Genomic DNA, 16,520 nt, shown 5'->3' with positions numbered 1-16,520 from the left:
CTCTGGAGAACATTTCCAGCGCGAACTGACCGACTGTGCCGACTCTCCCCCTAACCATTTCCCCCTCGGGAATGTCGACTGCCAGTCCGAGATCCGATATCCGCACGTGACCAGTGTCGTCTAGTAGGATATTTTCCGGCTTGCAGTCCCGATAGACGATTCCCATCTGGTGCAGATGTTCCAACCCGCAGACCACTTCGGCGGCGTAAAACCGCGCCCGGTTCAGCTCGAAGCCCGGATCGCCGCCCATGTTGTAGATGTGAAATTTGAGATCGCCACCTAAAAATGGAAATCGATGAGTAATGAACCACCGATTTCGCGGGAAATTGCTTACCATTCATGATTGTTAGCACCAGACAGAGGGCGTCCTTGGTTTCGTACGCGTACGCCAGGTTCACCACGAAGCGGGAGTTGATTTTCTGCAGAATCGTCTTCTCTATCAGCACCATCGATTCGCCTTTCCGCTTTTTGATGCGCTTCTTTTCGAGCTTCTTGCAGGCGTACATCTTGCCGGTCGCCCGTACCTGTTTGGCAATTGAAGGAAAATACAAAGCAATTAATTTCAGATATTATGGAAACATAAAGGCTGTTTGCACTTATGCATAGTTTATGTCCTTTTACTACATTCCCGAAATTTCATCAAGCTAAAAAATAATGACCGCCACGAAAACGCGTCATGGAACCACCGCAGGTCATCCCGTGAAATCCCCATCCTTTCCATATTGGACTGGTGCGGTAAATCGACGGGACAGCATAACAAAAATCCCTTGCGGCTACTCGTGCTCAGTGCTGGAGATTTATATATATATCGACATAAATCCTCCCACCACCAAAACCAAAGTTGATGGACGAAAACATGGACACAGTGTCAGCATCGGTTATTTCCAGTGGATTAGCATAACAGGTCGGTGTAAACTATATACCAACGTGTGTGTAGACCCGCGGTTTGTTCGAAAAAACTTTTTTTACCTTGATTTGTTACACCAATGCTCCCACACCTGGACCCTACCTATCGACCTATCTGGATTGAACCCAGGCCTGCTGGGGTGCGAGGTAATCACGCTTACCACTACACCACACTGGCGCCGCTGTTCGAAAACACTTGTAGTTGCAATTTAAGGCTAAATGTTGAATTTGAGATTATAACGCAAATATGGACCATGGTGGCATGGAATAGGCATTGTCATCCGGGATATTCGTAAAAGCGATGAATTTAAGAAACTAGAACAAGCAGGGTGGCCACTACATTTAAAAACATTTATTTCAGGTTTAATTCAGCATTTATCATTGGTACGGGTATTTACTGTTAAGGCAAAAAAAAAACCGGAAAATCACTTCAATTGAAAAAAAAATCCGAAATGTGTTTGTAAGGCTCTCAGATCGCAAAAGATTCTCAAATTAGGGTAAGTGTGCCTGATTTGGCACTAGTACTCCAGTTTTTGGTCCTAGGACCTAATTCAAATGTGAAATAAATGTTCATGGTTTTATTATTGTGGATGACGTGGATCTTGAACTAAGATACAATTTTAGGATTCAGACACATTAAAGAATTGTCTAGAGAATTTTAATGAAAATGCCAAATGAGTTTTTAGAAGTAACTACAATTCCATGGCTGTAACAAGATCTTAAAAATTTGATCCACGAAATCCGCGATTTCTCAAAAAAAATCCGTGTTTCCAAATACTAATCCGCTATTAATAAAAAAACTGTTTTCATTGCTTGAAAATACCATTTGTATTACTACTACATGGCATTACAAGCTTATTGCCTAAACCATATTAGCTTTTTGCCTGCTCTCAACTTAGTGTTGTTTGAAGCACTTCCACATTTTAATTGAGGGCTTTATATGCCTGTACCATCCTGTACCCAAGGAAGTCGAGAAATTTGATAACCTTTTTTTGCTGTTTGTATTTAAGCATTCCGCTAACAACTCAATGTCATCACTTCATCGTATTTCTCCTATTCAATGTTCTATCTTTGCCAAGAAACTTGTTTCATATTCGAGATGAATAATGCTTCTGAAAACAACCGGTGAAAACTAACGATTTTAAATTGGCTCACTACTTTACTATCCTATTGGTCCCAAGCAAATCGATTAACGTCCCCACTATGATTGTTTTGCTTCGTTATGAAAGTTTGACAGATAAAATGAGGGGTTCGTGGATTTTCCAATGTTTCGATAGGTGAATCGATTAGCTTGGGACCGAAGATAGTACTAGAGCTGAACCAAAAATTTGAGCACGTTTCTTCGGGACCTTCTGGTCTTAGAGTTACCTCAATGGTATTCCTAAAAAATTCCAAGAGATTCTCTCAACGCCATTTTCAGAAGATTTTCAAAGGAAGTCTGAGGAAAAGTCCCTTGCAATTCCGAGGTGAAATTCAAGAAACTTTTGCATCCTTCCTTTATTTAACGTCGGTCTCTGTTCCGCAATCTAGTGCCAATCACCGACGGACATCGATTGCCATCCATTGACGGCAATCGAATGCGCAGGAAGGCAGCTTCCACACCTGCGTAGGATATCGCACCCATTCAACACACATGGGCCGGGACTAACGGCTTTACTTCCCTTCCGAAGGAAGACGTGACCAGAGATTTTTATGCCTCAGAAAAATACCCACCGACCTCGGCTGGGATTGAACCCAGACCCATTGGGGTGTTTGAAAGCAGTCACGCTTACCACTACACCACCGGCACCGGCCAAGAAAATTTTGGAAGAATACTTTTTAAATTCTAAAAGACATAGTGATTTCTGAGGAATATTTCAGGAGAATAAAAAAAAACCCTTTTGGAAAGAAATTAAAGCAATTCTCGCAATAAATTATAGGGGAAATGGATGTAATGTCGGCCTAAATACCCCTAATTTGGGCCCATACATAATTTCAGCAATCGACTAAATATTCATTAGCGATCAAAAATATCCATTAGTACCGACCCATTCCCCATTACTACCGACCCAATGACGGATTCATCTAGATAAAAATGAAACATAGCAGATTTTTAGCGATGGGCCCAATCTTAGATCCAAAGGCCAACATTAGAGCCATTTCCTCTATATGAATAAAAAAAAGTAGAGTAAATTTCCAGAGTAGCTGGAGGGCATCCCTAAAGCATATGATTCCGAATCTGGGGAAACTTTTTAGGAACTACCGGAGAGAATCAAAAAATATTTAAGGGAATCCTGAAAGTTACAGTAACAGCGTAACAGTGTGAAAGTAATCTTTGACAAATTACCAAAGGTATTATGACATAAGTTCCAAAAAATAGCTTAGTTAACTAAGATATTGTACAAGATCCCGTACACGGAAATTCGATTCTAAGATTAAGATTATTATTTTTTTCAGGATTCTGAAACTTTGACTGATAACACTGGTCCAAGAAAACTGGTCATGATTATCTGACCAGATATTTTTGAAAAGCGTAACAGTGAGAATAGGCCTTTTTAATAGAAACTAAACGATCGATTCAACCTCTGGTGGTGAATAGGAGAACGTCAAAAATAGTGTTGTGAGCATAAATGTTTGCCTTGAGACATAGGAAGCGGAAAACTTTTTTACTTTTCCTGATAAATTGATTCATCTGAGATGCTGCAAAACTTAATCTACAGTTGAAAAATTTAATTCTGTTACGTTTTTGAAAAGATCCTGCTGGTGTTCAGGAATATTTTTGTTGAGAAAAATGGAAAGTTAGAAAAGTGCCTTAGTGATCTTCCGAATTTCTTGTGTGTGAATAGTTAAGGTGCAAATCAGTTCAGATTTGTGGAAAATCGTACAATAAGACAATTACCGATGGAAATTGGCAAGATTTTGAATGAAAAATGCTGTTATTTACGTTGGGGAAAATACTTATTCTGATGTAAACAAACGGTTTGGTTGACGTTTCTTCTCGAACTCGCGTGGCGCACTCTACGTTGGTGGTGCATTAAAAAGGCGTATACGCAGTACGTAAATTCAATATCGTAAACATGGATACAATTTCTAGATTCTTTAACATGGACGTGACAAATTTTCGAAACTCTGGAACATCGCTATTCATTTTAGATCTCTGACTTAATTATTGTTGTCACGTTCTAAGAAAAAGGTCAGAATTTCGAGCATCAAGAAATATTTATGATTCTACACACTTGAATTTTTTTCCGAGAACTCAGCTAACAAACATACATTTTGTTGATTCTATCAAAAAATCAAAATATCGAATGAAAGGTTATTAAAAATACAAATATTAGAGCCGTATTTTTTTCATGAGGGTGACCACTTGAATGTAACGGTGGTCCAAAAATTGTTTTTTTTAATTCATAGCTTTTAAACCACCGGGCCGATTTCAAAGATCAAAATACGTAATGAAAGCTAGTTAAAAATATGTAAAGTCTTTTCAAAGTGTTTTTTATGTTACTTCATACGCGAAGCTAGCGATTTTCAGAGTTGGTTGGAAATGCTAACATGAAGCTTTAGTGTGATGATTTATTAGCTAGAGAATGATCTTTAGAAGAGGGTAGGTGGATAGTTCCGTTAGAGTACGGCAGTATGAAAATTGAATAGAAGTTGAAAATGAGCGAAGGGCCATTAATGCGACAGTTTACAGTTTTCTCGTCATGACCAACGTGATCATCTCAGAGAGAAAGCAGTAACATAAAAAAACACTTTGAATGTAACAACTCAAGGCGGGAGTAGCCGTCAACAATGCTGATGATGGTACAGCACGCAACAACCACCCTACTGCTTTCTCTCTGAGATGATCACGTTGGTCATGACGAGAGGAGCAACACAATAGTTGGGTAAAGAAGAACTGCATTATAACACACCATCGACTGGAAATGCTCTCGCAAACGTGGGGCTTTAGGTAGTGATGAAAACGTCGCTAGAACTATTCCTCAGCCGCAGCCAGTTTATTAGCAAAAAGAGGGACGCACATTTTTCCCTGTGGACTTGGAGACATACTTCAAGTCCCCGCGTACATCGTACGGGTTAGGCAAAAATGTGCGTCGATCTTTAAAAAAAAAAACTGTCGCATTAATGGCCCTTCGCTCATTTTCAACTTCTATTCAATTTTCATACTGCCGTACTCTAACGGAACTATCCACCTACCATCTTCTAAAGATCCATTCTCTAGCTAATAAATCATCATACTAAAGCTTCATGTTAGCATTTCCAACCAACTATGTAAAGTCTGTTTCAGTTAGTATTTGGCCACTTCTTTTTAATTACTGTAGCGCCTCTAGTTGTCGTAGCAAGAAACTATTGACAGCGTTTTGATCCGGAAGGATTGTTTATTTAGTAGTGAAAATTTCATCAGGCTTTATGTTTCAAATTAAAGCTTCAGTTACTTTGATGCAAGTTTTTCGCCCTCTCTACGTGAAACGACAAACTGCTTTGCCCGCGTTTTTAAAAAGGATAAAATGAGATGAAATTTATTTCCAGCAGCTCCAACACAATAGCATATTCTTTGAGGCGATTAAAAAGATATTTAGCAATCGAGTGGTCTATATGGGGTTTTGAATTTTACTTTGGTGGTCAGCGTCCTCTTGAGAACACGTAAAAAAGTATCGCTGTTTAAAGTTAGCCATTAAGTGTAACCTTCAATTTGTGGAAAGTTTATAGTGCGGCCTGATTATCAACGTTACAGTGAGTTTAGTGTTGTAAAATTACTAAATAAATAGTCAAATTTACAACTAGATTTGTTCCTAGGATTGTGGTTAACCTGTGTAGTCAAGTTAGACCAGACTAGTTGTCTGAATTTGAAACTTAAAACTAGTCAGGTAAGATTTCGCGCAAAATTGATTTGTGAAAGATGTGAATTTCAACAAATTTGTGCTCCTTGAACAAGGACAAAACCCACCACTCAACGTGGGTGTTTGTTTGGAGTGGCTCATTCGCTGATCCGTTGTTTCAGTCGATTTGTGCTGACCGGTGGTGAACCAAGTAGCACCGAGATACGGTAATGGCCAAGCTTGACTAAGCTAGGCCGACCAACATCCTATGGTCCCACAGCCCCACACAAAATCTGCATGAAAACCACGAAGACGACAGTATCGCCACCACGTGGTCGGTTGTGGCTAACGTTCAGGTAACGTGAGCTATTATCAGCATGAACCATTTGTTACGAGCCGTTACGTCATCGGACGTCGAAACATCGCAATTTGACTAAGTAAATTCACACGCGGGAGCCCTGATGGAGCCTATTACCTACTTACCGACATGCGCTTGGTAGCTTACGCAAGGTGAGCGTGACCGCATGATCGTCGTCACAGTGACCCTAACGTGAATGATTTCTGGTTACCGAAACCGATTCCAGGTCAGTACGTAATTGTCGACCAGCAACGCCAGCCATCGTGAGCCAGCATTGCAGTACACCGGTTAGCGTAGAATTAAGCGAAATTTGTACTTACAAATTAGAACCTAGTGACGTAGCTTTTCAGGCAGCCCTAGTAACAATTTAGGTTTTATGATGGTTCTATAGACCATCCAGTTTTATGATGGTTCTATGGGCCCAAATGAGGGACACTCCAACAGCAACAGCTGTCCCTCAACTTGCGAGAGTGGCGCTTAAGCTGCTGAATGTCTGAAGCTTTTGCATTCGTTGCAAATACTTATAATCATATTCAGAAATTGGGATAGTGAATGCAAACATATTGAATGCATTTGTTTTTTATGGTTTGTAGACAATGGGCGCAAGATGTTTTTATATTTTTCCTCAAAAAATTAGGCTTTTTTACCCAACATATCAAAAACTAGACGATGTATTTTTTTTATTTTGTTTTTGAGTTATTTTTTTTTAGATATCAAGTTTTGGGTTTTTACTCAATACTCCTATGCGACTACCCGGGCAAAGTCTGAGCTCAAATTGAAATCTAAATTTGATGTTGTGATTTCGCTGATAATGATTACTAAGACTACTCCACAGTGCTTAATTGCGGGTCCTGATTAGCCTCCAAAAGTTACAACTCATTTGGTTAGAAACAGACTTCGCACAAACCATTTGAAGTTTACATGTAAATTACTATGGGAAATCTCAACTTTTTGTTCATTGCCTTCTAGTCTTTTTCCATATTGAGCTGCGAAACAGTTCGATAGCAATTCTTACAGAAAATTTTCTCAGCTACAACTTTGCTGAAAATCGTTTCTATATAAAACGAGACAGAAAAAAGTTATTAATTATTTATGAGATTGGTAAACTTATGACATGAACAAGCAGCTGCTCTGTAGGCAACACTGTATTTTGCAGTGTGACATAGTAACCATGATTTTTGTGTCCTATTCAACGGCCCAGAAACACCAACTTTCGATCCTTGCATTTAATCAAAAAATGGTCTTCAGCAAAGTTGTAGCTGGGAAAATTTCCTACAAGTACAGTTGAAAGTTTTTGAAGCAAACCGATATGGTGAATTATTAGATAGACATGAACAAAAATCTTGGTTTTACCATAGTAATTCCCATACAAACTTCAAATGGTTTGTGCCATCTCAGTTTCTCACCAAATGGGTTCAAATTTTGAGAGGTTAGTCAGGATCAGATTTGGAATCGTTTAAGTATTGTGGAGCGAAAATTTCAAATTTTGCATCTCTCTATTACTCAGGTTGCTATCGTTTTGGTCGTTTCAACGGTTAAAATATCACATTTGAGAGTAGACAAATCTTCCTGTGACATCACATTGAAAACTATTTCTGCTATCAGTGAGAGCAAACTGAAAACTGAATTTGATATCCATTTTTCTTGTTGAAAACAAAACAATTATTCAATTTGATGTTATGCTAAGGCCATGAAAACAAACCCGCAACAACATATTTCTGAAGAGAAAATGTACAGCAAAATGAAAGCAAAATAAGGTATAAATTTGTCAATAGCGTAAGCTGAAATCAAATTACGATTTCAGTTTGATGTTGATATCAAAAATTGATTTCAATTTGCTGTCATTTTGATGCTGGACTTTGCTCGGGTAGACTACCATGCATCGTGACCATGTTACAGTCGCTATAAATCAATGGAGACGCATGGTAGTCTGGTCGCATAGAAATATTGAGCGAAAACCCTATAACTTAAAAAATATATAACTCAAAAACGAAAAAAAACACCGCAGATTTTTTTAAATGTTCTGTAAAAAAGCCTAAATTTTCAAGTAAAAATATAAAAACATATTTCACCCTCTGTCTAGAAACTATGAAAACCTTAAAAAACAAATACAATGAATGTTTTCCAATACAAAATCCCAATTTTTTATTGCCATTATGTTATCAAGTTATGAATTTTTGTACAAAAAAACAAACGATTTTTGGACCACCCTAACATGGAAATGGTCACCCTAATGACAAAAAAAATGAGTCTAATATTTTACAGTAAGGAACAAATCTACATTTTGTTAGGAAATTTTGAGAACCACTACATCGTTTTGCTATGCAATGATTGATTTATTATTATTCAAAATTCAACTGAGCCACTTTTGAACTGTATGCATCATCTTTTGTTCTAGCACTTTTTTCAAATACAAATTTTTAAATATAATGAGAGAGACAAGGATTAGTAATTTTCATTAAATTCCACTACCTTATTTGCTTATCCTTGACAGATACGCGTATTTCGTCTACAATGTGCAGACTTCTTCAGTGTCCTGTACTAATACTCGACAAATTTAATTTACATCTCAAAAGAACGAAAAACCTTGTATGTATGTATGTAAGGTAGCCACCATCCCTTCGAAGATCTTGTCTTGTATGCAGCTCCACTCAATGGCAAGATCAATTTGAGCTACCGATCTGAATTCACAATATCGTTGTATGAAGGGCCAAAAACTGAGGGGTGGACCCGTAAGCAGAGACACTTACGCGAAATCCACGAATCTCCTTCCAACGATACGATCCAACAAATCGAATAACGCAATTCGCAATACTTATTAAGCTTACTACAGGATGGTTTGCGCGTCAATCTCACTGAAACTGTTGGAGTAGAATTCACAACACCACAATCAAAAGAACGAAAAACCTTGTGGGAAAGAAAGGCTTAAATTGAAGAAAAAAAACCTCTTTCAATCATTTGGTGGGCGTAAAAGTTTAAAAAAAACAAAATCGTGCGATTTAATCCCCGGTATCACAAGCCACCCAGATGACAAATGGACACCTATTCGACACAATGTAACGGCAAATGAATGCGCTCGTTACAGAGCAACAGCGGGACATTGGCTGTAATCCGTTTTGCTCCGTGCAGCCCCTTTACCCATATAATGACGGTTCTCATTGAATTTGAATTACATACAATATCTGATAGAAATCGGCCCTAAGCACTACTTGTGTACAACCATCCAACGTCGAGTGCTTGGGAGTTCCTGCTGCTGTTGGAAAACAGGACCAGGCAGCAGTGGAAATGAAGTAGGGGAAGCGAGCAACAGACTCGTGTAAGCCGCCGAGATTTACTGGCAATGATTTGAAATGAGACTCGCAGGACTTGCCTCCCCCCTTTGCTCTCGTTGCCGACTGCGACTGATGCTGGGATCTACATATTTATGCAACTTATACCACTGCCCGTACCACCACCATCCCTTGCTGGTGTAGAAGCATCCTCTTGAATTCCTTCCGTTGAGTGGTCATAGTCGGTCGACTTCGGGGAGATGGAATTCCCTGCGCCCGTTGGTGGTGGTGGTGGTGGTGTTCTTAGCCGGCCTTATCGTTGATTACTTGAGGACACTCCAGAGCAGTGATGCCATATTGACAGAATTTGGTACACGAAAAAAGTTCCGGCCGCCTTGTTTATGTTGATACCGTAAGGTACTGTTACAAACTTATTATCAAAAAAAAAAGGAACCAACATAATAGTATCAAAACACGCAAGGGGGTCCCAACCTTTTTTCGTGTACCTAAATCTGGTAATGTGGCATCGCTGCACCAGAGAGCACGAGTAGAAGCAGAGTGCTCGTCCGTCTAGATGGAAAGGACGACGGTGGCCAACCGTGCACCTAGATTGCGATGTGATCGTCTGCATACAAATTGAGTGCAATTTAAATAAAGATGCGAAAAGTTTACTTGCCATAGCGGCAGGGATTCGTCTTCGTTTTAGGTCTGGTGCTGATAAAGTTTTCCATCTTCTAACCGGTCCTATGATGGAGCCAATTCTTACAACGGTATATTTGATGGTATGATTTTTATGTGATTCGTAATCCGAGGCCGATTCTGTTCTGAACCATGAATAGTAATAATGCATTAAAGATTTTCTTTTTCGACTGCGATGAGGTAGGTATTGGGTACTTTCAGATTCTACCGAGAAACGATAAACATTGCACAAAGTTCCAAAACTATTCGAATAGCAATGATGCCGAAAGGATGTATAGGTTTATGGCATAAACAGAAAACTAAATTACAAATTTACTTTGCCTTGCTATTCCTGCCAATCCAAGTTGTAGGGGAAATCGGGGTAAGACGGACACCGTAAATATTGTTATTGTTGTTTTCGACAGTAAATAAAGCATTTTGCAAGCAATCTGTGCGTTAAATTATAATTTAATTTAGTTTATTTTTTTTTTCATTTGACAGCAAGTAGAATAATGTGTAATGCATTAAATATCGATAATTAAGAGTTGGTGTGACCAAAACCCGATTATTCAATAGTTAAGCCTTCAAACAATCAGGTGTCCGTCTTACCCCGGATACCCCTAGATGTGCTGTCTATCTCTGAAAACCGGGCAAACGTGTTGGCAAAAAGCAGCCCAAATAGTTGGAAGGAACTTTGGAACGCCGTGCGCCTGAAAGTATGCTTTTTCTAGTTTCGAAACAAGAACGAAGCTGCTTACGAAGGCGAACGGATTCGACCGGCAAGCTTCAGCAGCCATCAGCCACATCAGTGCCAGAACGTTTAAGGACAGGAGAAAAGTGCCACGTCAGCCGTTGTTCTTATTGCTGCTGTTATTTTTGATCGAACAAGCTGCTTGAAGTGCTTCGAGTAGTGAAGTGTTTTTCGCAAATGCATGGAGTGCAGGTGCATCGAATGCAGCAGATACTCTGTCGGATAATAGACAATGACGGGTGATGGAAAGAAAATGGAGTAAGTATTGAATGTAGACGAACCATGCACGAGGGCAGAGCATCGGAAGATTGAGGAAATTTGAAAAAGTTTCAGCCGATTTTCAAGAACATCAATTTTTAGAAATCCAGACGAATTCGCAAATCCATTAATTTTCGTATTTATTCAATTAGCTGAAAATTTGCAGAAACGTTCCTCATGACCAAAAATGCCATTTTGCATCTTCAGATCACTATTTATTTTTGTTTGTTTATTAGTCTATTTGATAAGGCTCAAACTAATTAATTTTACAGAGCCGAGGATTCTTGATTACTATACAATACAATCTTAAAACGATAGTCAAAAGGTACAACACAATAAACACTTTATCTTCCGCTATCCAAAATTCCAAAAAGCCCCCTCCATCATAACTGGAGCCGCTTCCAGTGGTTTCATTGTATGGCAGTTACGCCAGCGGAAGTCAGAGTGCTTCCATTGCAGCAATAGACGCAAAACGTGGTCAGCAACAATGAGGAGGTGGTGACGAAGAACAATGAGCAGGACCACACAATGGTTGCTGCCGAGAAAACAGACGATCGCGTGACACACATCGAGAGTGACCTGCTTTGGTCGACAGCCGAGTGAACACTGACTATTTTAAATCAAGCCTTAATTTTTAAAAGGGCCTATAGAAAAATGTTAAGCTTATTTTTAGAAAACTGTTACTTTAAAAATGTTCGTCCAATCGGTTTGGTACCTTAGGCAATGTTGTTTTACTTTTATCTTTTGATATGTTTTAGGGGACAAGGAATGCCACCTTTTACTGCGTAGCCACTCAGATTTTGTTTAGTCAAAGGAGCGCACAGTGGCGGCACTACGAACAAAAGTCGGACGAATCCTAAAATGTAAGTGAAACTGGCTGAAAATGACATTTTTTTGTGATTTTTGGGTGCTGAGTTCATTTTTGACGTGAACAATAATTAAAAATGCAAACTAATCCCCATAAAGTTTGAAATAATTTTTTGTATCCGGATAAATTTTAGACTGATAATTTTTAGAGTTATTTCAACTCGTTATTTTTTTCGGTTCATTTTATCGAAGACATCAAATCAAGAAGAGTGGAAACTATTCCAGAATCCAAGCGAAAGATACAATAGCGCTACGCTTGAGTGAAGGTGGAAGCAACGCATAGAAAAATGAGCAAATACACAAACCTTTCTTCTGAGGATGTAATTTTTGCTATCAAATTCGTTCGAAGCATTTACCTTTGAGCGGCAGATGATGCGATTGTACATGGCTCATAGCGTTCGTATGAGAAAATGGAAGTGTTGCCAGTCTTCTTGATTTGTTATCTTCGATTTTATCCTTAAATGGGGGAATGGATGGTGCAATGTTAACTGAGTACAATCAAACATTTGAACAATCGTAGTTGGTTGAAGGGGAAAAACCCAAATCCCAAGTAACAATCTAAATGCTTGGAAGATTTATTCTTATTTTATCATTGTTTTATCATAGCATCCCTTCCAGCTTGTGGTTGTATTACGGTTTTGTGTGCTTGTCATAAAATCAGGCCGTCAAGTCGTCTATAAAACTGTTTTATGACTACTAAATTAAAACTCAGACTTCATAGTTTTAACGGTAGCTGTAAGGTGGTTCTGCATCACTACTTATAACTGAAGAATAAAACCAAAACAAAACATACAATTATGTTTTATGGTACACTTTTTATGACCGATATAAAACTTGAAGCAGTCTTAGACCTTCATTAAAGCTTCATTACAACTATCATCTTTATCAGAGGCCTAAGATTCACAGATAAGAAATATACTGCTACAACAAAAAATACTCTGAAATTTTTTGTCATTATAAAAAACAAATCTATTCAGATATATGAAATGAAAACCCCTTCAGTGCTTCTGAACACGATGAAGATGAGACGATCGACAATATGAAACTCCTGGAGGAACTACAGTTATACGATCCCTACATGAGGCACAGTGCGGTGAAGGAGCTCTTGAAAATATTAAACAAGCGGCTTTCCGATACACTTCCGAAAGATCCACGAACCCTTCTTAAAGCAACGCCGACAGTTTCACTAAATCCGTTTGGAGATGGCCAGTATTGACATCACGGCTTTAAACCTTGTATTGAAAAAGCTTTTAGTGGATCCAATAAGCATTTCTTACATCTTGATTACAAGCGAAAATAGTAGGATCGCTTGGAATGTTGACTTTTTGACAGGTGGTCATGGTTTTTGTTTTGTTTTGATTCGCTGTACCGAATAAAACCAGCAAGCTAGTTATATAGCTTAAATATAACTTAACGCTCTCAATTTGGACTACGAAATGCTAAGATACAACCATTAGGTTTATGTTATGCTATAGAATTCCAATCTAGGAGAATATGTTATATTGAGGTATTTTTAAGGAGTAGCAAGTTATAACGAAAAAAAATGTCGCCGTATGAACAAATTTCACACAGTATGAATTATTACGCTTTAATTGAAAGGCAATAAAACACTTTCATACATCTATGTATAATTAAATAATATGTGACTGGTTATTGCTCAACAGTAGTAACAGTTTTGTACTAAATAGATAGTCTTTGAATGACTCTTTAATGCATGGTGCTAATGCAGACAAATTAAAAATATCCCTATATTTTAGTATTCATATGGCGCACTAAATTTATGCTCCTATTTGGTATAATAATCACCATAAATATTGCACGGCATGCTGTGAAGCATATACAGATTGGTTTAAAATTATAATAAAGTCGTCTTATTTTCAATGTACAATAATATCAGCCATTATTACCAACTGACAAGGATCATGATTTCACATCAAACATCGAAAGAATAAAACCACAATAAAATATTTCTCAATATTAACTATCATCCAAAAACCCCAACTTAAAACCTTCAAAGTTGTCAAAATGTTTTGCGTATCATGTTTTATCAACTTCTTCAGGAGCGATTTATGCGGTTGTAATATAGTTTTATGGTAGTCATTAGAAGGCTGTTAAAACTTTCTGACCTGGAGGAGGTTTTATGTTTTCATTTTTAACAATCACGTCTAGAGTGTGATAAAACTGACATAAATCCTATGCTCCTAAAGTAGTTCGCATATCAAGTTTTAATGACTGCATTAAAACTGGGCCAATTGGCCATGATATGGCTGTATTGCGGTTCTCAGGAGATTGTTAAAGCAATGTGGTCGTCAGTGAAGGTTTTATAATTTGGTTGTATCAACTGCTATAAAACTTAAATAAAACAAAAATTGTTGCTTGGGATGTAACGGGTCAGCCATGCAGTTCTCCCATTTTTCTAAGTAAAGGTGGCTTAACCGCCACTCCCGAAGGAGACCATCTATGTACCAGGGATAGGGTTGTTGAGTTCCTTGCCGAATATTCCTGTTAACTCGGTTTCCGATCGCGTTGATTGATGCCGATTGATCGCTCTCGTAGTCACTCTGGTCAGCAGAAATCTGGTTCACAGGTCTACGAACTGGCATCTCTCCTGACTGCTGTTTTAGTTGAGGGTCGGTCGCATCAATGCGATGATTCAGACGAATCAACTGACTGAGGTCTTTTACCTCAATCAGAGAAATTTTGGACCGATAGTGTTGGCGCATATTATCCCAAATCACTTCAAATTTACGGCGTTTTGAAAGTGGATGTTACAACAAGCTGTATCTTAGACAAACGCGATGAACGGTACTGCTCGTTGCTGCTTTCGTTCCTGGATTCTCGATCGAATCCCCTGGTTCATGTCCTGGGTTACCAAATCTATACGTGATGGATGTTTCAAACTGGTTCCATATTTGCAATTCATCGAAAAACGCAAACAATCAGTCAGATGCTGGACCGTCTAGAAGCATGTGAATATCCCTCAGTAGGGTTTCCCTTGGAACATCTTCTCGATCGGCTATTTTTTTTGTGTTGCTTTGTAGAAAAAAAATTCTACGGACATCGACCTCTGATCACCTGAAAACCACAACTTCCATTTTTCAACGCAATTTTGATGACTATGTCTACACAGGGGACCTTGCCGTGGGCGTGGAACGCATTTCCTTGTCTAGTGTTTTCATAGATAGGTTCCGATGATTCATCTTGCTCACTGACCTCCGGAGTTCGGAGTCCACCTCTTCCACGATTTCGTTGTGATCTTGGATCGTCAGCTTCTGGGTGCCTGTTACTTGGTACATATGGCTGCCGTCGTCCATCGGGTTCCTCTTCGCTGCTCGTATCGTACTCGTTACCTTGGTAGATGTTCAACGGATTGATTGTAGGCTGCTTATTGGTTTGACGGCTCGCTGGTTTTGGTCCCAATCGAGGCACCAAATGCGTACGCTCTTGTTGGATTGGAATTCGTGGAGTAATTCGTTCTTGGCTGCAATTTATTTAAGGGAAATGGAAATTCAAAAGGGTTTGGATCCTTGAACGTCTGTCTCCTTTCTGTTTTGTTCAACGAATAAAAAAGGTTTGCTTGAGATATTTTGAACGCCAACTCAGCCATTATCTTCCGCATATTACTCCATTCTTCTCGAGAAACCTCGAATTTTGGCTGATTTTCGACGAATTTCTTTGGTTTCAGTTCTTAGCATTCCAGGTGTTGGTTCATCCTCTGAATAAAGATCTGGCCCTGGGGATTGTTCTTTATCGCTAGTCGAGTTAGTTTCCAATTTTCCAGCACCAGTATTCTGTCCACCTTCTGCTCTCTCTTGATCGTTACCCGCAATGATGCTATTAATTTGGGTGATAATCGAAAATTGAGGTTGTCAAAACTGATAATGTTTCATGATGGACTCGATCCTCCTGCATAAGTCTCTACGATTTTTTTTTTTCTCTTCTTCCCCAGCTGTCTTACTCCATTTTACCCGATACCAATAATGTAGGACCCTAGATTCATATTTAGCTTCCCCTTTTTTCTCGAGAGCCTTTTCAAGTGCATCGATTCTCCCTATAACATGCTCTGCCTCTACCGATATTGTGTTCACCGCCCAGCACAAATTTGATGTTCCGGAAGAAGTAAAGGGTGATACGGTCAAAATTTGGTCAATATCAACTTGACGTATTTCTTTCAATTTTGCATTTAAAAAACCTGAACACCCCTCATTTTGAAGGTGTGTGTGTGTAGAATGTTGCTCCTATTTTGATTTTGGAATTCACTCTTCAGTTGTTAAAATGCCGTCCAAGCAAGAAGAGCAGCGTATCAAAATTTTGCTCGCGCATCGCGAAAATCCGAGCTACTCGCACGCAAAGTTGGCAAAATCGCTAAAAGTTGCCAAATCAACCGTTACAAATGTAATTAAAGTGTTTGGGGAACGTTTGTCGACAGCCAGGAAGTCTGGATCGGGGGGAAATCGAAAACCGGAAGCCGCTGAGACGACAAAGAGAGTTGCCGGTAGTTTCAAGCGAAACCCTAACCTCTCTCTCCGAGATGCCGCAAATAAGCTGGGTGTATCGTCTACAACCGTGCATCGAGCCAAAAAACGAGCCGGACTATCGACTTACAAGAAGGTAGTGACTCCAAATCGCGATGA

The 16,520-nt window shown here is 39.0% G+C and overlaps 1 protein-coding gene across 1 annotated transcript in view; it reads right to left on the bottom strand.

The window, feature by feature from the left end:
- The window catches only part of Gprk2 (G protein-coupled receptor kinase 2), a 295,638-nt gene that overhangs the window by 21,094 nt on the left and 258,024 nt on the right, over positions 1-16,520 (bottom strand). The window contains exons 9-10 of the mRNA XM_065222482.1: positions 335-524; positions 31-279 (exon numbers count right to left, since the gene is read on the bottom strand). Coding sequence (XP_065078554.1) covers positions 31-279; positions 335-524 — 439 coding nt within the window. The remainder of the gene's footprint in view (positions 1-30; positions 280-334; positions 525-16,520) is intronic.

This window comes from Ochlerotatus camptorhynchus, unplaced genomic scaffold, assembly GCF_037179485.1.
Source record: "Ochlerotatus camptorhynchus isolate MF236.1 unplaced genomic scaffold, CSIRO-AGI_Acam_v1.1 ptg000170l, whole genome shotgun sequence".
NCBI classification, from domain to species: Eukaryota; Metazoa; Arthropoda; class Insecta; order Diptera; family Culicidae; genus Ochlerotatus; species Ochlerotatus camptorhynchus.
The sequence above is the reverse complement of the archived record's forward strand: the minus strand, read 5'-3'. Positions and strand labels throughout refer to the sequence as shown.